General features: G+C 36.2%; 1 protein-coding gene across 1 annotated transcript in view; it reads left to right on the top strand.

Moving 5' to 3' along the window:
• The window catches only part of LOC139118319 (glutathione reductase, mitochondrial-like), a 195,071-nt gene that overhangs the window by 114,140 nt on the left and 54,995 nt on the right, over positions 1-25,936 (top strand). Inside the window, exon 7 of the mRNA XM_070681575.1 lies at positions 6,761-6,892. Within this exon, the coding sequence (XP_070537676.1) occupies positions 6,761-6,892 (132 nt within the window). The remainder of the gene's footprint in view (positions 1-6,760; positions 6,893-25,936) is intronic.

The following is a 25,936-nucleotide window of genomic DNA, read 5'->3' as shown; positions in this document are numbered from 1 at the left end:
CTGTCAGTGATACAGAGCTAATCTAATAAGTAGACGTGTGGTGGTGTCCATCCTCTGTCGTCCATTGTCCATCGTAAGTCATGAGTCGTCTCTTTACAATAAAAAGCTTCTTCTTCAAAACAGCCAGTCTTGATTACTTTTCTATTTGGAATAGAGGTCCCCAAGGATGATGTTAATCAGATTTGTCCAAATTGTGATATAATATGCAAATTTGTATTTTCTAAGCTAATTTTGCTATTTTTGGCAAAAATCTTCTCCTCCTTAACAGCTGGTCTGACAGCTTTTATATTTAGTATCCATGTCTTTAGAGATGACCTTATCCAGATTTGTTCAAATTGTGATAAATATAGAGAGCTTATATGGTAAGTTGGCTTCATCTGTACGTATGCACGTATGTAATATTTGTATGTATGTATTGTTGTATGTATGTATGTATGTATGTATGTATGTATGTACCCTGGTATGTGTGTGTGTGTGTGTGTGTATGTATGTATGTATGTATGTATGTATGTATGTATTTATGTATGTTGTCTGTATGTGTGTGCATAGGGAACTGCACCAAAGTCTGCCCCAGGGGTAGAGGTGTCTTGTCTCAGGACAACGTTCTTCTTGCTATGGTTTATTTTATTTGTTGCCAATAAAGAGTTATACAACCAACCTTTCTTTGCAGCTTTGATGTCTTTGCCCTATGTTACATTGGGCTCGAAAATTCTCGCCGCCCGACGCCCGTGACAAGTGAATTTTGAGTCCGGGCAAGTGAAAACAACATTCTCCCAGCCCGACGGACAAGTGAATTTCAATGAGGCCACTGACTGTACGTACGTGCTGCCACTCTCTAGTTCTTTGAGTGTACCGCTTTCAATATGGCCGGCCGATAAAATAGCTCTGTTCTGCTTGGTAACAAAATGGCAAAATATTGACGTCTTTGCACGTTCTTATGTTTTTTTCTTCTCATGAAATCATGTCACGATGCCTCCTCAACAGAAAACTACAGCTTTACAATAAAATGTTGTAAGGTGTTGAAACAATTTACCCTCCTTCCTACAAAGTTACAATGTATTGAAACACTTTACTCTCCTTTCTACAAAGTTACAAATTCCCTGGTACGTGAAGCAAACATTGTTGCTCTTCAATACTGCAATCACGATCCCTCTCAGTCCCTCATGGACGGACCGTGGCATGGTACAATACATCATGGACGACCATGAATACACTGAGGCCTGGCTTTGCCTCTGTGAGTCCCGCGTACCGGTCGCCCTTTTTAGTCCAAGTTTTACCTACTTTGCTTGAATCAAAATTTGGCCTGCAATTACTCAGTTTGATAGTAAAAACCATTATTTCAAAGGAAACTTTCACAAACAGAGTCAGAATACAAGGGAAAGGGAGAAAAACTTGAGGTTTTCAGAAAGGTCAAATCTGGGTCATCTTATGTGATGTCATGAATGAAGACCCTTAAGTACACAATTATGGTTCAAAAGAAACCACCTAGGGAGGTCTAATAGGTACAATCTTATGATAAAAGGTAATTTCTTGGTGCTTTCCAATTTAATGGCATTTAGCTTGACTGTCATTTTTAAATTAAATTTTATTACCATTTATGGCAAAGGGAAATTGTCAACAGTAGTTGCAGTAAGCATATTCATTTCAAATCATCACATTAATATTTCTGCAGATTCCTCCAGTTTAATGATGTAATAGTGAACATCACCAGACATTTCTTGATGATATCAAAATATCAAATGAAAATGTTCCTGGGCTACAATGTTATCATTATTTAAAACATTGGGAAATGAATTGAACAATATCATTGTGTCTTGTTTCAAAGGATTTTGACCTGACCCTTTTTGTCTCAAGAAAAATACCTATGCTGAAGATGCTATTGAGCCTACTTGATCACAACTATGACACAACACCACAATACTTGTATCTACACTGTCACTATGCTACCGAATGCTTTCTTCTGCATGGAAAATTTGTATTTGTGTGGCTAACAAAACCAATTAAGGAGCTTGTAGTGTATATGTATGATAAGTTGTCATACTGTGAACGTGCACTGACTCAATGCTGCAGAAGTATTCTGTATCTATGGTAATATACACTTCACATTGTTACCTGATTTTTAGAATTGCCACCTAATTTTTTCTTGTGGCAAAAGTTTACCACTAGAAATGAAAAAGTATTTCAATCCCTTCAATGTCATAAAAAAAACAGATAATTAATGTAATAAAAACTAAACAAATATTTCTTTAATGTTAAAACTATCATAAACATACAAAACATCTTGATTTGAAAAATTAGGAACTCCTGAATGCCAAGAAAGCTATTGCTACACTTGAGATCATAAACTGTTTGAAAGTTGCTCAAAGTGGCTACAAGATTTTTGATTTGGCTAATGAGTTGGCTAATCATTTTGGTGACTTTAATAGGGGAACCCTGCAGTTTATGCACATACCATGTGGTAGCAGTAAACTAAATGATACTGAAAGTTTCACATGGGCACAATTTGACAAAACACTGGTGGCCTATTGTATACTTACCCTTAGTGCACCTACCTGACTTGCCTATTTAACACAAGGTACCAGGTCATGATGACACACAATGATAATGTACCGGTGTTGTTTTATTGAAATACACTACATGTCCCCCCAAAATTTAATTTGTCCCCATTAAGACCTACTATGGGTCACTGTGTCCCCATGCAAGCAAAAGCTGGCTGAAACACTGTGCATGTATACATTACATAAGATATTATTTTTGATACACAGAATAAGGACACAAATTTATCAGTAAGTTACAGCTACGGTTTCTTTACAATGATATGAACAAAAAATACACATAATGATTTACTCTTAAATCATCTGAAATTCAGGGCAAGTGAATTTTTCTTCCGGACAAGTGAAATTGAAAATTCACTTGCCCTATGGCAAGTGAATTTTTAAAAAAATTTTCGAGCCCTGTGTTAGCGTTGGTTTTGTAACAATTTCTTTTTTTGTTTTTACGTCCCTTGACAATCTTTAGCCAAGTTTTGTCACTGTGTTCCGTCTATTATCTTACCAGTTTGATTGCCTAATACGCCAAGGCAAGCAAAGGTTGTAGTAATTTAGTCTATTATCTGATGAGTTTGAGTGCCTAATTCGCCAAAGTAAGCAAGGTAAATTACTAATCTGTGGAGGCTGTCACCAGATTATCACCGGATTAACTTTGACAAAGTCAACAACGAACACACGTAGGCCACCCCCTGTTGTGTGTGTGTGGATGTATGTATGCCACTGCAAAACTAAAAACCTACAGCACCTACCATCATACAGGTGCACCCAGGGGACTGGTGCAGATATGAATTTGTTCAAATGAAAGTGTCAGTGTCAAAAATGTGACAGATATGCTGTTTTTAGCTACTATAGACTATAGTCTAAAGAAGCTATTGGGATGGGGATCCGTCTGGCGTCCGGCGTCAGTCTGTATGTATGTATGTATGTATGTATGTATGTATTTATGTATGTCCGTTTGTCAGCCGTCCGTCCTCTCAAATATCTTGAGAACCGCAGTACTTACTGATTTGATATTTGTTGTGTAGATGAAAAATATGATTTTGAGAAACTGTTTTTTTATTTTTTGATATTGTTGAAAATATGCAAATTAGTGCCAAAAAAGGCGTTTTTTGTAAAAAATCTTCTTCATAACCACTGGTCAGACAGCTTTGTTATTTGGTATACAGGTCCCGAGGTATAACTCAACTTAGATTTGTTCAAATTGTGATGAAATATGCAAATCTGTATTTTTAAGGAATTTTTTGTCATTTTTGGTCAAAACTTTATTTCGTCAAAACAGCTTATCTGACAGCTTAGATATTTGGTACACAGGTTCCTACAGATGTACTAAATATGATATATTGAATATATGACGAAATCTGCAATTTTGTATATTTGGTGCAATTTTTGCCATTTTTGGTCAAAAAATGTATTTCTCAAAAACTACAAGTCTGATGCCTTTGGTATTTGGTATACAGGTTTCTAGGGGTTGTCTTAGTGTGATATATATTGAAATTTGATGAAATCTTCAATTTTTGTATTTTGGGTCATTTATTGCCATTTTTGGTCAAAGATTTGTTTCTCAAAAGTTACTCACTTGATAGCTTTGATATTTGGTATACAGGTTCCGGGGCTTTATCTTAACCCCTTGACTACCAAGGCCAATGTATTCCTATATACCAGGCCCCTTATGTGAATATTTATAAAATCTGGGGTGTGGTCATTGCATGAACACTGCTTAGAGTAAAAATTAAGTAAGTACCAATAAACCATATATTTTCTGAATCAGCATGAAATTTCCCACTTTTTCATACATAAATTTTGTATTTCCAGGTCATGTGACTAATCACATGACACGTCATGTGACCAGAGTTGGCAAAGAATATGAATATTTGAAGCATCAGGACGTGTTTTGAATCCATAAAATGATGCAAATTTGAATACAGTTGCAATTTTCATGGCATTGTCTTTACATATATGTAATAATAACTACCCTTTACTTTATTTATAGATGTACCTATTTAAGAATTTTCTCACAAAAGGCAGAGTAAATGAACCATAAAAATCAGCATCTGACATGATTCTGTATTTGAAAATCAACACATTTTATATTTGTGAACACCTGCTTTAAGTCTTCCTTGCAGAAACATGCATCTAAAATGGTTATGATTTATCAAAAAATATTTCACAATATTTAAAAATACATTTTAGGGAACAACATATCACATGACCAAACACATGACCAGTCATGTGACCAGTCATATTGATAATATGGCTGCTATAAAATTTCACTGGCTTATAGTAAAACACTGTATTTCCTCTAGTTTCATTCACGAATATTGCTGTTAATAGAACATATTTACATATAAATCATTTGTTTTCAATAAATAAACCTTTCATTTCATTAAAAAAAACCCATAAACATCTTCGCGATCGTCCGTACTTCTGAAAACTGTAAACAATCAGCGCGACGCTTCAGTGATCAGCCTGACCTTTCAGGGTCGAGGTCATGGGTCACGACATTTGCTTCCGGATTTTGGCCATATTCGGACGTATGGGGGCGCAATCACATTCAGGCCAGATCGGAATACATCAATCTTAGTGCAGGCGCTGAAATTACGGGATTTTTAGCGACAAAAACAAAGCAAATACACCTATTTAACTGTGCCAGATATTTCCGGCACTCAAGGTATATGGTAATTCAATATGGCGCCGGAAATATCCGGCGCCATAGGTAGTCAAGGGGTTAATGTAATACATTGAAATTATGATGAAATCTTCAATTTTGTATTTTGGCAGCTAATTTTGCCATTTTTGGTCAGGCCATCCTGAAATGAGCTATCAAAGATATCCACCTTCTTCTTCAATACATGTGTCACAAAAAGTTATTCTCTACATAACACAGAAGAGCTCTGTCAACTGTTGGGTCGCTTGTTTTCTCAAAACCACTGATCAGACAGCTTTAATATCTGGTTTACAGGTCCCTAGGATGACCTTAGTGAGATAATTTCATACAGTCAGGAAATACTTAATTTTGTATCCATGTCTATAGTAGCTTCAGGGACTTTGGCCCTATGTTTTATGACGTAAATCTTGATAAGCAAGTCTTGTTTACTTTAATTAGAATGTAATTAACTCTCATTTATATTATTATAAGCAGTAGTATCAAGTTGAACAAGCTGATATTGACAAGTTGGTCAGCTGTTGGAGGTTAAAAGCTGTAAAAATATATGTATGCATGTATTCATGTCTATCTGTTTGTCTGTCTGTCTGTCTGTATGTTTGTATGTATGTATGTATGTATGTTCGTTAGTTAGTATGTGTGGATGTATGTCTGTCCACATTAAAAATCGCAGCACCTACCATCGTAGTATTTGGTGGACAGGTGCACCCAGGGGTGGAGATGTGAATTTGTTCAAATAAACATATCAAAGTCAAAAATATTCAAATGAAGGGGGAAAAAGATAAAATCCTGCAAATTGCTAAAACTCTGTAACCACTTGCCAGATTTGGTTGAAACTTGGTATGCAGGCTCTTTATAGTGACTTAAGTTACATTCCTTCAAATTGTGGTGAAATTTTGAAAGTTGTATTTTTCGGGCGATTTTCCCGTTTTTTTGTCAAAAAATCTTCTTCTCTGAAAGTGCTCATCCCATTCATTGCCTTAAAAACTTGTATGTATGATCCTAGGGTTGGCCTTTGTCAGATTTATTCAAATTGTGGTGAAATTTTCATATTTGTATTTTTGGGGCAATTTTTCCCAATTTTTGTCAAGAAATCATTTTCTCCCAAAGTATTTGTTGGATTGCTGTAAAACATGATAGTCTTGATCCTAAGGTTGTTTTCTGTCAGATGTGTAAAGTCATTATGAGATGGATCATTTCATATTGCTGGGGTATAAGATTAATTTGGACTTGCAATGAAATTTTCTCAGTCAACCTGTAAGAATGCAATGTCATGTGTGTACCAGTAGTTAGTATCTCTGTAAAATGGGAGGACAGTGTCATTGACACTATTTTTTATCTTAAGTTTGTTAGTTGATCATTGTGATTGTTTCTTTCAACTGCTATAAACACTTAAACATTTTACCAAGATGTTCTTTTATACCATAATTTTCATTCAATTTCTCTGATTACACCATTCATGTTGATGCAAATGCTATATATTTAATGAAATTTGAATTATGAACTTGGTTAGACTTGTTGAATGAAACAATGTTTTAACTTGTTTTAGGTAAAATCAGTCACCAAAGCTGATGACGGGACTATTTCTCTTGATACAAATACTGGTCTCATGTCAGATGTGGACTGTTTACTGTGGGCCATTGGAAGAACACCCAACAGTGATATCAGACTTGACAACGTGGTAAGGTCGAAAGTAAATCTTGGTCAAATTTTACTTTGATACATACACAAGCACATTGTCTAATCATACCTAGTAGATGTTCTCTTATTGACCCTCGCGGGCAGATGCTGAAGGGAGCCAGTGTTTTCACTCAGTCAGTCTGTGTGTGTGTCAATCAGTCTGTCTGTCTGTCCATCTGTCCATCCATCCATCTGTGTGTAGACCAAATTTGTGGAGCTCATAAGCTTCAACTCAAAAGCTTCCAGACCAAACAGGATGATATTTGGTGTGGGGAATGTTTTAGTGAATACCTAGAACTTACTGGAATCGGAAAGGTGTAGCTTGGACGAACAAAAGGTGAACTCAGCAGTTTCCATAAAAAACAAAATTTATTACAAAAAATAAAACTAGTTGCTAAGTCAGGGATAGAATACAAACTGTAAAAGTGTGCAGATTACTTATCCCAGCTGGGATGGCAAATCTCCAGTCTCAAAGTTGTAACAGTCAGTCCGATCATGGAGGTAGTAGAGGAGTCACAACTGAGATAATTACGTTTATTACTATTTTGCACCATTGGTTTAACCATTTATGTCCATTGTTTAACACCCCTTTCCCGCCATCTGCGTTGCCGACAGTGACTTCGCAACCGAACCAAGTGAAATGAACCTGGGTTTGCTAATGCGACTCATTTTCTCCAGAATGTCAAAACGCATGCACAAAGACTGTATTTGCGTAGCTTGGGTCAAGTGCGTCATCATAGTGTAAGAACCAACACGTTCCATCCACGAAAAGTTGAGTTACAAGGAATTTAAGTTTTTCATTCTCAAAGTCTTGGTAATTTCAACGTCTTTTTTTAGCTCACATTTGGTTATACCAATGTGAGTTTATCGTATAAGCTGAAGTCGATGGCGTCTGTATGTATGTGTGTATGTATGTATGTATGTATGTACAGTATGTCCGTCAACATCAAAAACACGCAAACCGCTGCACATTTCAGCTTTGTATTTGGTGTGTGGATGCATCCTGGGCTATAGATGGGATTTTGTTCAAATGAAGTCTGCATTGCCAAAATTATGCAAATGAGCTTACAAAATGTGAAAATGGTCAAGAATTAATATCTCGAGAACCGCTGTTTTGATTAATTTGAAAATTTGTGTGCAAGTACCTTAGGTGAACCTTATACAGTTTTATGAATATTGTGAAGATATCCTTAATTTTGTATTTTTGCTGAATTTTTTGGTGATTTTTCTCATTTTCAGTAAAAATTCTCTCAAACCGCCAGCCCAATCACTCTCAAATTAGGGTTGGATCTTTGCGAGGGTGTTACTCTTCTAATTTGTTGAAATTATGACAAAATTGGGAAAATTACTATTTTGGAGCAATTTTGTCATTTTTGGTCAAAAAATCTTAAACAGTATTTTCTTTTTAAAACCCCTGGACAGACAGCTTTCATATTTTGTACACAGACGTACAGACATGACAATAGTCAGATATGTGGAAATTGTCCTGAAATATACAAATTTGTATTTTTAAGACAATATTGTCATTTTTGGTCAAGAAAACTTGTTCTCAAAATTACTTGTTTGATAGCTTTGTAATTTGGTATAAAGCCCCGAGGGATATTATTAGATAAATTTTCTGCTCGAAGTGTTGGGAAACCCCCAAATTTGTATATTTTAGGTAATTTTCTCAGTTTGTGACCTTAAATGACCTACACCAACCCAGGATATGTTGTGAGACAGTTTCGAAGGCTGTGAACATAATTTTGTCATATTTGGTATCATTTTGTAGGAAAATTTGATCCAGAAAACAAAGCTGAGGTGAATTTTTTCATTGCAGACCAATTTTTGCAACTTTTCTATGTAAGACATACAAGGACTGATGAGACATTTTGATCCAGGATAATTCCAGATGTTGTAAATCACCGCCCACAGTGGAAGGCATTTCACTATCTGTAACTAACTTAAGTGCTGTTTACATTAGAATGATAACACTCATAGCATTAATTAAAAACTCCCAAAGGTTGTAAATACATTTCCTGTAATCTGGTGTTATGTAATACCAAGGGATGGAACATTTGATATTCAGGAGGGGGTAGGGTCTAGAAGATTGATGAGGTAGCATTACTTTTTATCAGATCCCTTGTACATTATTTTACCCACTTCCACCTTTTCTTTTTATCAAGCCTTCTCTGTCTATTTTTTGTTGTTGACATTTGCTTATGTATTTAGGATCTGCTTGTCCCATTGCTGTAGAAATTGATATGCATGTTCCTAAAGATGACCTCCACTACCTAAGTTGGAGACCTTATTTGCTTTTGTCATTCTTGTTTTTCCTGGTTTAAATATTTCTCAAATGGACCAATTCAAACCGAATGTGAGCACACTGTCCTTGACGGTATTTTTTATACTTTACATCGATCACAGGAACCTCTCCTTGTTGGAATGGAAGTTCTGATCACGAACTTTACAATCATGTACTGAGTATGGTGCAGCAGATTGCAGCACTGCCGTGAGCGTGGGTTAAACTTGTAGCGTTTCCCTGGTGTTTATGACGCGACACCAGCGACGCCATAGGCGACGCTTTGTTTCAATGCATAGTACGTGTTGTTTTTATATCGCGACCATTCATTAAAGTCATGGACGTAGCAGTTAAAAGCTATGCTTTCTTATTTAACCTTATCATTAATGCCAGTACAACATCATAAAACACGGCAAGAATCAAGAATCGCGATTTGGAAAAAGTTGGCGTGTTAACAATGCTGCTCTATGATGTATGGCATTTTTTGTGATCGCAAGCTATCATCAACTCAGTATCCGCGCCTTTGCACATACAAAAGATCCCTTCCTCAATTATCTGTTCCTCGACCTCTTTAACATCATGTACATCAAAATCAGTGGAACGACTCGAACTTCCCGACGTGACGCTTGGACACGTGACGCCATGTTTGAAGATCTATCAACTACCGAGGGATGGCTGAAACACCCGAACGACCCCGAACGAATTTAATTTTGTTTCCTAAATCCGAGAAAATGCATTCGCAAGTCCCATTGGTGCTAATGGAGTAGTTAGTAAGGCAAACAGCGGCAAAACACATGGTCCCTTTGATCTCCGCCTAGTTGTGACTCCTTCTCTACTACCTCCATGGTCCGATGAATGAATAGTCCTTTGGCTTGCAGGCTTGAAGTTGCACAAAGTGCACAGTATAAATCCAGCGTTGGCAGTGAAGGTCTTGAAAAGTCTTGAAATTAATACTGCTGGAGTTTCCAAAGACTTGAAGTAACACACAAGAGACACGATCCCAAACGTCTGACTGCAAGCCTGCTGTCCCAGTATTTATACTCTTGTGGTTATATAAGAGCATATACGAACAATCTAGAACTTTTATTGACATGCTAATTACTGTTTTCAAATTATCTCTCTTACACAACTAATTAAAGTTCCAGAACATTCCAAACACGACTAATTTAATTCAAGGTTGTGAGGTCATGAAGGATAGTGACCTTGAGAATGTTCTAGACTAATTAAACTCAGCTCATAAGTGAGGGGGAAAATGACCTACATAATACACCCCTCTTCAAAAAAGAAAATTTTTCACAGAAAAATCTTTCTTTTACAAATGTAATATTAAAAGTGTGAACAACAATAAACTCTAAATATGAGAGAGACAGTCAACAATTAAATTGTCTCTGCCTTTGATATGTCTAATATCAAGGTTAAACTCCTGTAACATTAAACTCCATCTTAGCAATCTCTGATTTTTGCCTTTTAATTTCTGCAGAAAAACAAGAGGGTTGTGATCAATATAAATTACTATTGGTTGATTTGAAGAAGTAACATAAACTTCAAAATGCTGTAAAGCTAATATCAAAGATAAACACTCTTTTTCAATTGTAGGGTAGTTTCTCTGGGATTTGTTAAATTTGCATGAAAAATAGCAAACAGGATGATCTATCCCATGAGTATCGTCCTGCAATAAAACAGCACCAGCAGCTGTATCACTGGTATCTACAGCTAATTTGAATGGCATACTGAAATCTCTTTCAGACGACACTGGAGCACTTTACAGTATGGCTTTAAGTGTATCAAATGCCTGGCATGGTTCTGATCAAACAAACTTTACTTTCTTTTTAAGTAAGTTTAAGTCAAAGGCTCAGTAATTGTAGAGAAATTTGGGCAGAATTTTCTGTAGTAAGTAGCCATAACAAGAAAGTGCATTAGTCACCCTTGCCAAACCAAACTCAGATTTGGCAAGGTTGACAGTCAACATTGCTTCGCTTGGTCTCTCAAAGAACTTCCGCATGAGTTTGATGGGTTCCTCTCAGGTGTCACTGTATAGGACGATGTCATCGACGTAAGCTCCACATCCTTCTAGCCCGGATATGACGTCGTTGGTCATCCGTTGGAATGTGGCCGGAGAGTTCTTCATTCCAAAGTGTCTGTCTTTGTTAGAGTTTTCACTTTCCTGTAGTCCGTGCACATACAATAACTGTCTTCTTGATTTGAAAAAATATGCCTATAAATAAATAACCACAAGTGCTACATGCTTTAAATTTGATAGGATGAAGCACCTCATCACATTATATGGATATTGATTATCATTCTGGTACCTTTTGCCAGTGTTTGCAACTGCTTGGGCCCCATGAAGCTGCTTCCAGCTTTAATTAGTCCCCATGGACACCGTCCGGTTGGACTTATAGGTTTGGTCATGTCCGTGCGTCTGTCCATTCTCGCAGATATCTCAGAGATGCCTGGAGCAATTTCATTCAAACTTGGTACAAGGATTACTTCATATGTCATACATATTCACGTTGATTTGTTTTGTGATACGATCCAATATTTTTTCATGTACAGAGCAATAACTCAGACATGTTTCAAACGACTTTATTCAAAGTTGGTACAAGGACATTGACCAATGTCATAGATATGTACGTCACTTTGTTTTGTGATACGATCCACTATGGCTGCCATGCGGCCATTTTGTTACAATTTTTTCATGTACAAAGCCATAACTCAGGCATATCTCAACCGATTTTTTTTCAAAGTTGGTACATGGACATTGACCTATGTCATGCATATGCACATTGATTTGTTTTGTGATACAATCCAATATGGCCACCGTGTGCCCATTTTTTAGGATTTTTTCATGTCTGGAACCACAACTCAGACATGTATCACGCAAATTTAATCAAAGTTGGTACAAGGACATTGACTTATGTTATACATATGTACATTGATTTGTTTGATGATATGGTCCAATGTGGCCACATAGTGGCAATTTTGTCATGGTTTTTTTAACGTCGAGAGCTATAACTCTGGCAAGCGTCAACTGATTTTATTCAAAATTGGTACATGGACATTGAATTATGTCATACATATACGTGTTGATTTTTTAGGTACTATAGACTATAGTCTACTGTGTTGTCCTTATATTTAAAAGTAGCTGGGTAATTTAAGAAAGTAGACGGGTGTACTGCGAGTGAGCGTAGCGACCAAGTTGCAAGTGAGCGTTGCGAACGAGGGAGCGAGAGAGGGGGGTGTCCCCCCTCTCGCAAGGCGAAAAATGAAATTTTGGAGTGGAAATGGTGTTCTCTGGTGGCATCTGAGGGGACATTTAGCTAAGACTGAAACAGTACTTTTGTTGTGTGTCTTAGACGTGGTTCACATACAACAAAACTGACAAACAAACATGATTTTGTTTTGTTTGTATTATCTATGACACACTTATGGTTTTATTTGCAGTGAAGATTTAACATTTAATCTTAAATCACCTGCAGTCTGCTCATTTCATTGCTCATTTCCCATTCTTTATTACCACATAGTTTCTGAAACTTATGACACAAAGTGAGTGATTGACAGAAATGTTGCAACAAATTACTAATAAATGCCAACCGTGCATGATCGTCATGTCTCGCTGTTCCCAAATTTGATCAAAGCAGATATGCAGTATGGCGTCGGAAGGAAACAACTCTATTGTCTTTCAAATTTGCTCCACGAGTCTGTGAAAAAAATGATTCAGAGGGTCTATCGAAAGACACTATCAGGCAACCCAACATGGAGAACATTGAGAAGCGTAGTGAAATTGAACCCATGCCGGAATCCACGACGTATTGTCCTATTGTCTTAAACTACGGGGGATCAGCGCCACGGTGAAGCTGTGAGCCGTGACGATGATGCGCCGGTCGGCAACGGTCGGCAACATAAATGCCTGTGATCATGGATTCTAGTACGTAAAAATAATCAATGAAAATAAAATACCCATTCAAATAAACAGTTGGTTCTAAAAAAAATCAGTTCTAGCTCATTTTTTAAAAATTTATCTAGAAAATGCGTCGGTATTGCTCTGAGAATAACTTGATTTGTTGAGAAGATCATACTCGTAGTGACGTTGGCAGCCATCATGGCGGCGGAAAACTAGCTTGCCAGTCTCATGAACTTTGAACCGTCGATCAAAATCACATCTTTTCGGCGCCTTTCTCTCACAAATTCAGCAAAATTGAAGTTTTTCATACATAAACTAAATGTATTGTTGGGCTTTCTTCGGGAAAAAATATTCCATCGGCAAGGTGCCAGTGGCCGACGCCACATTTCTTTTTGACGCCATTGTTAAAAATGACCTAAGATGACCTTCATACTAGTCAAACCAATTACACTGCTCGTAACAAAGGCAACACCATAGGCTTGTCCATCAGCCAATCACACTATTTAACAAATAAAAGATCGGGCTCAAAAACCCACAAATGGGTATTTAGAAACTGTTTTGTGTTTGTGCAGTTCCATACGGGGAAAGGGGTCGCAAAACTGCTAATCGTACGTGTGCCGTCTAACAGCTGGCAGTGCAATCCCGAATCTAATCACGTTAAAAGTAGCCGGGAAAAAATGCAAAACAGCCAGGTTATTTACCTGGCACTCGGCTTCTAAGGACAACACTGCAGTCTATAGGAGCTATTGGGATGGGTATCCGTCCGGCGTCCGTTGTCAGTCTGTATGTATTTATGTATGTATGTATATATGTATGTCCTTTTGTGAGGTGTCCGTCCACTCAAATATCTTGAGAACCGCAGTACTTACTGATATTATATTTGTTTTGTAGATGGAAAATATGATTTTGAGAAATTATTTTCTTAATTTTTTGATATTGTTGAAAATATGCAAATTAGCGTCAAAAAAGGCGTTTTTTTGTAAAAAATCTTCTTCTCCATAACTGCTGGTCTGACAGCTTTGTTATTTGGTATACAGGTCCCTAGGGATAACCCAACTTAGATTTGTTCAAATTGTGATGAAATATGCAAATCTGTATTTTGAGCTCCGCTGTCAGCGACGCGGAGCTTATCAAATAGGTTGATTATCCGGCGGCGTCCGTCGTCGTCGTATGTAGTTCACTTGGGGTGACCTCACTTCAGTTTGTTCAAATCATGGTGAAATTTGCATATTTGTATTTTTGGGGCATTTGTTGGTGTTTTTGGTAAAAAAATCTTTTTCTCTGAAACCGCTCGTCTGATTGCTTTGAAATTTGATATGCAGTTTGCTTAGGGTGACTTAAATCAGATTTGTTCAAATGGTGGTGAAATTTGCATATTTGTATTTTTAAGGCAATTTTTGTCATTTTTGGTAAAAAAATCTTTAAAAATCTTCTTCTTCAAAACTACTGGTCAGATAGCTTTTATATTTGGTACATATGTCCCTAGGGATGATCTATTTCAGATTTGTTCAAATTGTGCAGAAATATGCAAATTTGCATTTTTAAGGCAATTTTTGCCATTTTTGGTCAAAAAATGTATTTCTCAAAAAGTACTGGTCTGATAGTTTTGAAATTTGGTATACAGGTTCCTATAGATGAACTAAGTAATATATATTGAATTTCTGATGAAATCTGTAATTTTTACCTTCTCGTGTCTATTTATAGACAGAGAAGGTATTAGAGTTGAAAACCAATATGCTGCTGTCAAGAACTTCCGTCTGTCAAGACTTCCGTCTGTCAAGATCCGTTGACGTCATGCCATTGTGATGGGTCATATCATAAACTGGTGGGGGTGTTCATGGCTCAGGTTGAGGTGTGGGAGAACGATTTTGAGCTATGACAAAAATCAAAAGGGACTTAGCGGCATAGCCACAGTGTTAAGCCTTTCTCCAAGGTTTCTTAGTTGACTACAATCTATTACAGACTACTGAGCTGACGTTAGGGGTACTCACTTTGTGTTTGCTCACTCTGTGAGCGCTAGTGTTTGGTACTGAGTTGCGTGGATATCCCCTCATGGCCTCACGTGATCTGGGCCTGTTGCATAATCTGCAGATGATCATATGCCTCTGAGTCTGAATATGGTCATTGTGTAAGCCTGTCGGCATTTTCCTTGCATTTTTTCTCATTAAATTTTGCAAAATATCGGCGAGTACCTCAATATTTCAAGATAACTCTTTCTTCCCAATCGTTTCCTGGAGTTTCAGAGTCATATGAACGAAATTGAGTGAAAGTTTTAGACAGGAAAATCGGACGTGGGCCATGTTCAATGTTTACAGTACAATCAGAAGTTTATGTGGAGGAAATAACTAACAAACACTGTTCATGATGCCCGCCCTCTAGAGGCAGACCTTCCTATATGAAGTACCACATTTGATGCTTGTAGAAAAGCTTGACCACACAAAGGAGCATTTTAACTTTTAGAAAATGACAAATTGAATAAGAAGGTATTCTGAAAATGTCAAATACTGAGGAAAAATGCGCAAATATTCAAAATAAACAGGTTAACTGACTGGTCAGCTATAAAAAACAATGAAAATGTTTATGATCAAAAGTTTTTGAGATGCGCACATTTTAACAAATACAGAAATTATTAATATTATAAATATAAGACCAAACTATTTTTCAGGGATGGGACAGGTTGGAAATGAGGGGTGAGAGACAAAGGCACTCCTATTGCTGCATGTGGATGCAGCCACACCATTTCATTTACAGCATACTTATTCACTGTGTTGTGTTCAAGTTCCATATTGTACTGACTTTCAGTAATTAACAAAAAAAAAGGAATTAACCAAAAATAAGCAATCAAATCAAATAGCAACAAATCAATTAGAAAAGGATCAATGCTGTTGTGTGGATTTTGCTGAACATGGCTGATTTTAATATTTCGCCCTATATATTTGGTATCCAGCAAAGGCATATTTGATGTAAAGTCAAAATTAACACTACATTGCGGACAATATATGTTACCGTTTCTGCATGAACTTTTCTTTTTTAAATTATAGTATAGTAGTACTTTGAACAGATTAACAATTATCGTGATGTCAACCCTAATTTTACATCACAAAGACTGTAATTCTGCCAATTTTTTTATTTTCAGTCATTTTATAAATTTTGCACTGAACAAGATGATTGAACAAATTGCAATGTTTGAATTTGTAAACTCAAAAAATAAAAATCCTTTGGTCACAGATTAAATTATTTTTTGAAAAGAAATTTACTCTTAAACACTTTTAGCATATATTCTTTACACGGTCATGTATTTCAAGGAAAATATGCCTATTAAAAACAGTAATTTCTTCACTTTCAATTTTTTTCAATTTTATGACAATTATCAGCCATGAGGTTTTACAAACACAAGACCAGATAAGCGTTTTCATCATTTCCACAGGACTCTTTGGAAAATCCATTAAAAACAGTTAAAAGTAACTTAAAATGATCACTTGGTATACATTTAATTTACAGATGCCAGGTTGTGTATTTCACATGCACTCAGGTCAGTAGGGAAGTGCGTCATTACTATTTTGGAGTTTTAATTCTTATTTCTGAATTATTTAACTTTTTTTTCCGCATTGAACTATCTTTAGGCAGTTTATACTGTAGCTTAGAATTTTTTTGATTGATATATTTAATCATCTTTTGGGTTCTTTGGGTCCATATCCCACATCATGCCCCTACATTATCAACTATTTACCAACAACTCCATGCCAACAACCAATTACCTGACCTGGCCACACATTAGAGAAGGTACAGCGTCATTGACGGTATTTTGTATTTTGGGGCAATTTTTGCCATTTTTGGTCAAAAAATGTGTATTTCCAAAACTACTCATCTGATAGCTTTTAAATTTGGTATAGAGGTTTCTACAGATGAACTAAATGATATTTATGGAAATAATGATGAAATCTGCAATTTTGTAATTTTGGGGCAATTTTTTCCATTTTTGGTCAAAAAATGTGTATTTCCAAAACTACTTATCTGATAGCTTTGAAATTTGGTATACAGGTTTCCATAGATGAACTAAATGATATTTATTGAAATAATGATGACATCTGCAATTTTGAATTTTTGGGGCAATTTTTCCCATTTTTGGTCAGAAAATGCGTTTCTCAAAAAGTACTGGTCTAACAGCTTTGAAATTTGGTATACAGGTTTCTACATATGAACTAAGTGTGATATTTTGGAATTATGATGAAATCTGCAATTTTTATTTTTGGGGGCAATTGTTGCCATTTTTGGTCAGAATATTTTATTCTCAAAAAACTACTCATCAGATAGCTTTGGTTGACATGTTCTTAGGGATGATCGGATGTGATATATTCAAAGTATGATGAAATCTTCAATTTTGTATGTTTGCAGCTATTTTAGCCACTTTTTTCTGGCCACTGCATTGAGTTATCAAAGATTTCCACCTTCTTCATCAACATGTGTCAAAAATAGTTATTCTGTACATAAACACAGCGGAGCTATATCGGCCGCTAGGTCGCTTGTTAAGGAATTTTTTTGTCATTTTTGGTCAAAACTTTATTTCATCAAAACAGGTCCCTACAGATGAACTTAATATGATATATTGAATATATGACAAAATCTGCAATTTTGCACTTTTGGTGCAATTTTTTGCCATTTTTGGTCAAAAAATGTGTTTCTCAAAAACTACTTGTCTGGTGCCTTTGATATTTGGTATACAGGTTCCCAGGGGTTGTCTCAGTGTGATATATTGAAATTTGATGAAATCTTCAATTTTTGTATTTTGGGTCATTTTTTGCCATTTTTGGTCAAAATATTTGTTTCTCAAAAGTTTACTCATCTGATAGCTTTGATATTTGGTATACAGGTTTCTAGGCTTTATCTCAATGTAATATATTAGGATGACCTTAGTGAGATAATTTCATACAGTCAGGAAATGCTTAATTTTGTATCCATGTCTATAGTAGCTTCAGGGAATTTGGCCCTATGTTTAAACAGTAAGATCAAATATCTCTGCGTTGCAGTGATTTTGTTATGATTTTCTCATGTACAGAGCCGTAACTCAGACATATTTCCACCAGTATCATTTAAAGTTGGTACAAGGACATTGACCTATTTCATGCACATCAATTTGTTTCACGTCATGTAGCAATATCATGTCAATTATTGAAGTTTCGTAATACTAGGCTGATATGTCAAGAAATACTGCATCAAATTTCATGAAACTTTGTACAGATGTTAAGCTCACATTGCTTTAACAGTGAAAAAGACATTTATCAGTGTCATTTTAATTAATTTGTAATTGCATTAATTGCATATGTAATGAACTTTCTTAATTAGAGTGATATATCCACAAATAATGCGTCAAATTTGATGAAACTTGATACAGATGTGGATCTCATAGTGTTGTAAATACTGCATCAAACTTTATGAAATATGGTACCGATGATAATCTGTTACTGTGTTAGGATAGTATGCAAAAATGTTTTGCAACATCCTGTTGATTAATTCCTAGTTGACTCATTTAATGACCTTTAGGATGGTAGCCTACATTGGTTTAATGTTTTCATCACCATGGAACTCATTCTTAGCCATTGAGTGCCATCTGTATCAAAGTATTTTTATCACAGACCTAATAAATGAAGAGGACTCTATCCTCTCTGAGGACTTGTAATCAAAGTACCCATTAACAAGTGGGGACTGTGTCATCAACGATGACTTGTTATAGTTAATACTATGATGCAGACTCATCTGTGCAGACATACTATACTCTTGTAGCTAAATACATGTACTTTGTACTGCACCGGAGAATTATTTCTCTATCCAGAGCTTTTGACAACTATCCAGCCATCTTTATCAATGGTGTTGATTAGCACCACTGTGCATGCATGATCTTAAAATATTATCCCAAAGTCGAGGAAGTTGATACCCTTCGCCATCATGATTCAGCATTGGTTTATGTATTCTTATGTATATTGCTTCCTTAATACCTCTCTTGAACCAATCCGGCTCCTGATCCAAGATTTTCACATTTTCTACCATGAAATTATGACCCAGGGAACACTATTGATAAAGACAGCTGGATAGTACAAAGTATTTAGCTACAAGAGTTTAATTATAGTTGTATTTTGTGGGCAATTTTCCCCATTTTTTTGGGAAAAAAATCTTCTCTGAAGCCGCTTTTCCCATTGCTTTGAAACTTTGTATGCATGATCCTAGGGCTAGCCTCTATTAGATTAGTTCAAATTTATGGTGAAATTTTCATATTTTTCACATTTTAGGTCAAAAAATCACTTTTTCTAAATTAACTATTCTGATTGCTTTGAAACTTGGTATGCTAGTACCTAGGGGTAACCCTAGTCCATTCTCTTCAAACTGTGGTGAAATTGTAATGTTTGTACTTTTTAGGCAATTTTTCCCATTTTTGGTCAAAACATCATATTCCCTGTAATCGCTTGTCTGATTGCTTTGAAACTTGGTTTATGCATATTTCCAGGGGTAATCTTTGTTCAGTATGTTCAAATTGTGACAAAACATGCAATATTTTATTCATTTGTGACAATTTTTGCTGTTTTGGGTAAAGCAATGCCAAATATTTCATTCTTTACTCATACTCTCAGGTCGAAGTGCAAAATCTTGAGAACCGCTGCACATTACACCTTTGTATTTGATGTTGTAGGTGTATGCTAAACTGTAAATGGGAATTAGTTTGAAGGTACCAGTATTATCATTGGCAAAAAGTATACTAAATAAAAAATAAAGAGCAGCAGAGGTGCAAACATTGAGAAAATGGCAGCATAACTGTGAGTGAGAATTTTACAGGTTTGTGATATTTTTACAGAAACACAACCAAAGATATCCAAGCCAATAATAAGTTTTCTTAAATATTGCTGCTTTATGAATTACCAAATATTGTTTACATTAATTCCATGTATTACAATATCACAAGAGAACATCTTTACCTTGGCAGGTGAAGTTGTATCAATAATTTTGATGTACCAGGCTGCATGGTTTTGTATGCTGGTATGTGTGTGACCATTGCAACATTTGCCAACCCTAAAATGTGTTCAAATGCACTTGACATTATGATTATTAGAAGCTAAGGCCCAAAGTGATTAAATGATATTTATTACATGCCTCCTATATTAAACACCATGCTCTCCATAGGATTCAATGATAACTCATCGATGACATCGCAGGCTGCATAGTCATCACCTGACTGAAAGTGAACCAGAACTACCGGTATTTTTAACTTGACAACATCAACTTGACAACTTCTGTAAAATGTAAAAATGTTGAAATTTCATGGTTTGTATAGGAAATCCAATTTTAGGAAAATTTTATATAAAAAAATTGATAACCGCATAACAGTAGTTTAAACATATCAATGCACCATTCAATGATGAAAATCGTTCCGTTTTTAACAGATTTTCGTCTAAGATAAATAAAGCATTTGATTATCATTTGCCAGTAAACCTGTATATTTTAACCCTTTCACCACCATGGTTTGGTCCAAACCCATTGTTATCAATGGCTAGTGTGGACCTCCATACAGGGAATTGGGGTGAAAAATTTAAGTGAAAAATGTGTAAGAGAGGCATGTAATAGTATAGTATAGTATAAGTATAGCCCAAACAAGGGATTACGTACCCTCGGGGCAGGAGACCATTTGACCTCCTTACGTTTGGTCACCTACCCTTGGACACATAGTCCCATGTTTGGGCTATAATCCCACATTCACTTACTCTTGTTGCCACATTGAACTAAATGTAAGCCAAGTGTCATTGACGCAATGTTCTACGCTGGCCAATAATGAATACCTGTTTATATAGGGGTTCTTTAAATATAAGCCAGACTGAAACAATTCATCTCCCATAAGAATTCAGTAGAATATCAATTATCTGAAGGCCTAGTGGGATATGACGTTTGTTCGGATGTGCAACCAGTCCAGATATGGAACCTCAAGGGGTCAGGGTCACTGACAGCCATGTGCATGAATATGCAGACACACCACACAGCTTTATGACTTGCCAGTGATTTTGTAAAAGTAAATTGTCTTTGAAATTCTTTACAGATTTTTACTCTATCAGTAATGATGAGCTTATATGACTGGTGGATGTGTGGCAGGATCCCACATCCATCAACGTTTTTACATTCCAAGCTTCTTCAAAACAGCCAGTCTGATTTCTTTAGTATTTGGAGTACAGGTCGAAAGGGATAACCTATATAAGAATTATTCATATTGTGATGAAATATGTAAATTTGTATTTTTGAGACTAATCAGTAACCTTGCTATTTTTGGGCAAAATCTCCTTCTTCTGAACAGCAAGGGATGACCGGGATGACCCGGGATGACCCGGGATGACCTATTTCAGAATTGTTCAAATTGTGCAGAAATATCCAATTTGTATTTTTATTTCAATTTTTGTCATTTTCGGTCAAAACGTCTTTAGAGAAGGCTGCATGATGTTGTGTATGTGTGCCTTTGTCCAATGGAACAGGTGCCAACCATTAGGTGACTGGGTGCTGTTCAATGTGAGTTTGAATCTGATTGAAAACACTGTATTTCATACTTAATAATAATAATAATAATAATAATATTAATAATATTTATTGCTTTAAAAACGCCTTCCATGTAAAAGACATCTCAAGGCGCATTACATTTCAGTTATAAAAAATCGAGCAATGAAAATGGTTAAAAATCACACAAGTAACTCTCTTTACAAAGGTATCTCCGTAAAACACAGTCTTAGCGATCGGCTGGTGTAAACTGATCGCTGCACCATCAGCAGTCGACCGAAGACATCGCCCCAGATTATGAACGCATATGAGCTCTTTTATGTATCTCGGGGCCGTGTCGTTTAAAACCTTGAACATTAAGCATAAAATTTTAAACTCTATTCGCTTATAAATAGGTAGCCAGTGTAAACTACGTAGTACTGGTTGAATAGAATCTGCTTTCTTTATTTTCAATACAAGACGTGCAGCTGAATTTTGTATAAGTTGTAACTTCCTGATTTGATAATTCGGAAGGCCAAACATTAAACTATTACAGTAATCGAGTCTTGATGTAACAAACGCATGTACTAATTTTTCTCAAGAAGATTACGGATTTTTCCAATTTTCCATAAAGCAAATGAAGCAGACTTACATAAATTAGTGAAATGAGCTGGCATAGATGCTGTTGCATCAAGTGTAACACCAAGATCACGAACTACAGGGGATGAGTGAACGCTAACTCCCCCAACCCGCAGATCACAAGCACATGGTTGACCTCCATCACTAAATTTCGACGAGAATCTAATCACCTCAGTCTTGCCATCATTGCACACATCCACTGTCTGATATCTTCGATACAGTTCTCAATTTTAGCTGTCGGTGTGGAGACACGGGAGCAAGTAATTTACAGTTGGGAGTCGTCAGCATAAAACATGGATTCTAAACCATGCTTTTCTATGATGTCCTCAAGGGGTGCTGTATACAAACTAAAAAGCACAGGTCCAATGACAGATCCCTGAGGAACACCACAGTCAAGCGACTGTGCTGTTGACACCACCGACCCAACACACACCCTCATTGTCCTGTCACTTAGATAGGAAATGATCCATTGTAAAACAGTACTTTGCCTTGGTATTTAATGGAAAATGCATCAAAATGTGTTCAAATGCACTTGACATTAAAATTGTTACAAGTGAAGGCCAATAGAAGCTATTAAGGGGGCGCTCACCCAACACAGCATATTTTACTCAAAAATCACGTTTTTGCAAATATTCATTCAATTTTAATTAGTATGTCAATCCAAGATTAAAATGTTGGTGGGGTTCACCTTTTAGCTTGTCAAGCAGTCGTAAGTTTTGTGATAAAGAAGTGTTAATTTATGCAAATGAATGCAAATCACCCGATTTCCAGGCTTCTTTTTCTTCCCAATTTCAAAATTTCCAAAGAATTTAACTTCACTCTGGCTGGGTCAAATTTTCTTAAATTTTCACATTATGTTCTTTAAATGCTATCAACAAAATGACTATTTTGTTTGGCAATAAAGTTCTTACATTTTGAATAGGAGACATTTTAATTTTGCTTATCATGATTTTAATCAATTTTTGAGAGTGTCAGTCTTTAAACCCCTACCATTTTAGGATGAGGATAGATAATGCCAAATAAAATAGTCTTTTTTTCTACATATACTCTTTCAAGTGAAATAATACATTTCAGAAAATAGTGTCAAGTTTTTTGCTCACGTGTTGACACACGTGGGCATATGTCGCAGCGATGTCTGTCTGTCTGTCTGTGTGTCTGTCTGTCTGTCTATGTACTCAATATCTCAAAAACGGCTCATCAGATCAGAATCAAATCTGGTACATAGATTGGGTTTGCAAATGGCAAGAGCTGATTAGTTTTTGGTGGGTGTGGCTCACTTACTTTTTGCTCATTTGCATAATTAATGATTTTAGAAAAAACGGATATTCATTGAGAACTACTGCACACAATTTGATGAGATTCGCTACAAATGTTGATCACATCAAGATATATCAGCTATGAAAGGTATGAAGGGGTGACATAAAAGATACTGGATAATTTGCATATTTAATGAACTTTCCTCATTAGGGATATATATCTGATTTGACTTGATCAAAATTGACAAAACTTGTTATGGTATGTATATTGAAGATACTATGATTTAACATTATTGAAAGTCATTAAGCATTTTTACTTCATCAAACTCTTAATTTGCATATTTAATGAACTTTTGAAATTAGGGATATTTATTTGAATTGACTTGACCAAAATTGATGAAACTTGCTATGTACATTAAAGATACTATGATCTAACATTTTGGAAAGTCATTAAGCATTTTTACTTCAGCCAAATACTTATTTGCATATTTAATAAACTTTCCTAATTAGATATATATATATCTGAATTGACTTGACCAAAGTTAGTGAAACTTTCTATGTACATTGAAGATACTATGATATAACATTATTGAAAATCATTAAGCAGTTTTACTTCAGCCAATTCCCTATTTACATATTTAATGAACTTCACTAATGAGGGATATATATCTGAATTGACTCGACTGAGGTTGATGAATCTCGCTACATATATTGAAGATACTATAAAACAACATTATTGGAAGTCATTAAACTTTTTTACTTCAGCCAATTTCTAATTTGCATATTTAATGAACTTTCCTAATTAGGGATGTTGAATTGTATTGACTAGATCAAATTTGACGAAACTTGCTGTGTACATTACAGATACTATGATACAACATTGATAGTCATTAAGAAATTTTACTTTAGCCAATACCTTATTTGCAAGTTTAAAGCCGCCGTTCTCAATCCCTGGTTCTCGCATTAGTGGGTACTCCTCCCGGTCAAACATAGCCTATATCAGTATCAATATCACTCTCTACACAGATTTACTTGACCCGATTATCACCTGAATTATCCATATACATTATAGATATAACGGTTACCACATTTGAGGTTACAGTCGAAGTTAAATATATGTATTTTTCACAAGTGAAACCCCAGGAATGAAACGGACGTGCGCGCACGAAAAGACGTTTGATTTGGACCATGCTGTCGAGCATAAGCTTATCGCGCTGCGCCTGCGTTATGACCTCACAAACTGATCGATCAATATGTAAAATCCCCAGTTGTCCCCACGAACTTCAAAAACTCGCTTTGTAACCATTGATTTTTGAGCAAGCTAAGTTACATTTGTTATTTTCTATCTCGTTTGAGGTTCGCTCACGGTGTGCGAGGTCGTAGGTGAATAGACGCCGACAGGCTATGCTGATCGATCAGTTTGAGGGGACGCTGATCACTTGAACATAGACAAATATAACAGCCAAACCATCTCAATGAGACAACTTGTTGAAAATGGAAGTTCATAGAAACTGCAACTACCTCGCTCGGTTGGTGTTATTAGAATCTAAACTTGTTGGTTATAAATTACGGTGTTGCATGCCACTGACGCGCCCGATTTCTCACCGCACAGGTCTTTTTAGTGTGTCAGTGGCGTGAGCGTGTTTCGTGTGTATTGCGACCACTTCAATGGCGCCATTCCTAATTGTTTCATGAAGGAAACACATTTTGCCTAAACTACATCAATTTTATGGAGTACTTCTTGGTAGAAAGCGGATAGGGTATTCGCGTGGATATCGGTAGCTATTCTCTGCATGTCGGTTTAGCCAGGTTTTGTTGTCGCGATTTACATCATGGAACAAATCGGAACAACAAATATATCAACCGAAAAGACAGGACCTTCGTTGAAAGCACCAGGGATTGTGGCCCCAAGCTACGTGTTTGGCATGTCACATGACACGTCGCATGAATTTAGTCACACCATGTGTAAATTGTATAATAGCCTGGTCTAGTTGACGCTTCACACAAAACAATGAAATGTGAACACAAAGGAGAACAGAAGTCTTGTTGACACGTGCTGTCTTGTATTTTTTATTATTGACGAAGCGTGAGTGATTCTGACCTTATCACATTATGTTTCAACCAAATGTCTGTCTGATTGTAGTTTGTGGGTTTTCTTTATTCATTGGGTTCAGCTGTGAACTTTAGACACCGCTACTTCGTCAGTCACTTGTTGACTGCGATATTCAGCTCTTCGCATACGGGCCCATGGACGTGTGTAAACAGTTTTAAACACGGGATTTGTACTTGTGTATATCCACGTAGGCGAAGAGAGAAATTGCAGTTGACAAGTGACCGTGTACTTCCTATAATACGTCAGAACACCTTAATAAAACAAATCTCAGGAAATACCCTCTTTGAATAATGATATTATTTTCTGAACAATATTTAGTATAGACGGCTAGACGTTTCGGCCCAAGACGTTTC

This window comes from Ptychodera flava, chromosome 19, assembly GCF_041260155.1.
Source record: "Ptychodera flava strain L36383 chromosome 19, AS_Pfla_20210202, whole genome shotgun sequence".
Classification (NCBI taxonomy): domain Eukaryota; kingdom Metazoa; phylum Hemichordata; class Enteropneusta; family Ptychoderidae; genus Ptychodera; species Ptychodera flava.
The sequence above is the reverse complement of the archived record's forward strand: the minus strand, read 5'-3'. Positions and strand labels throughout refer to the sequence as shown.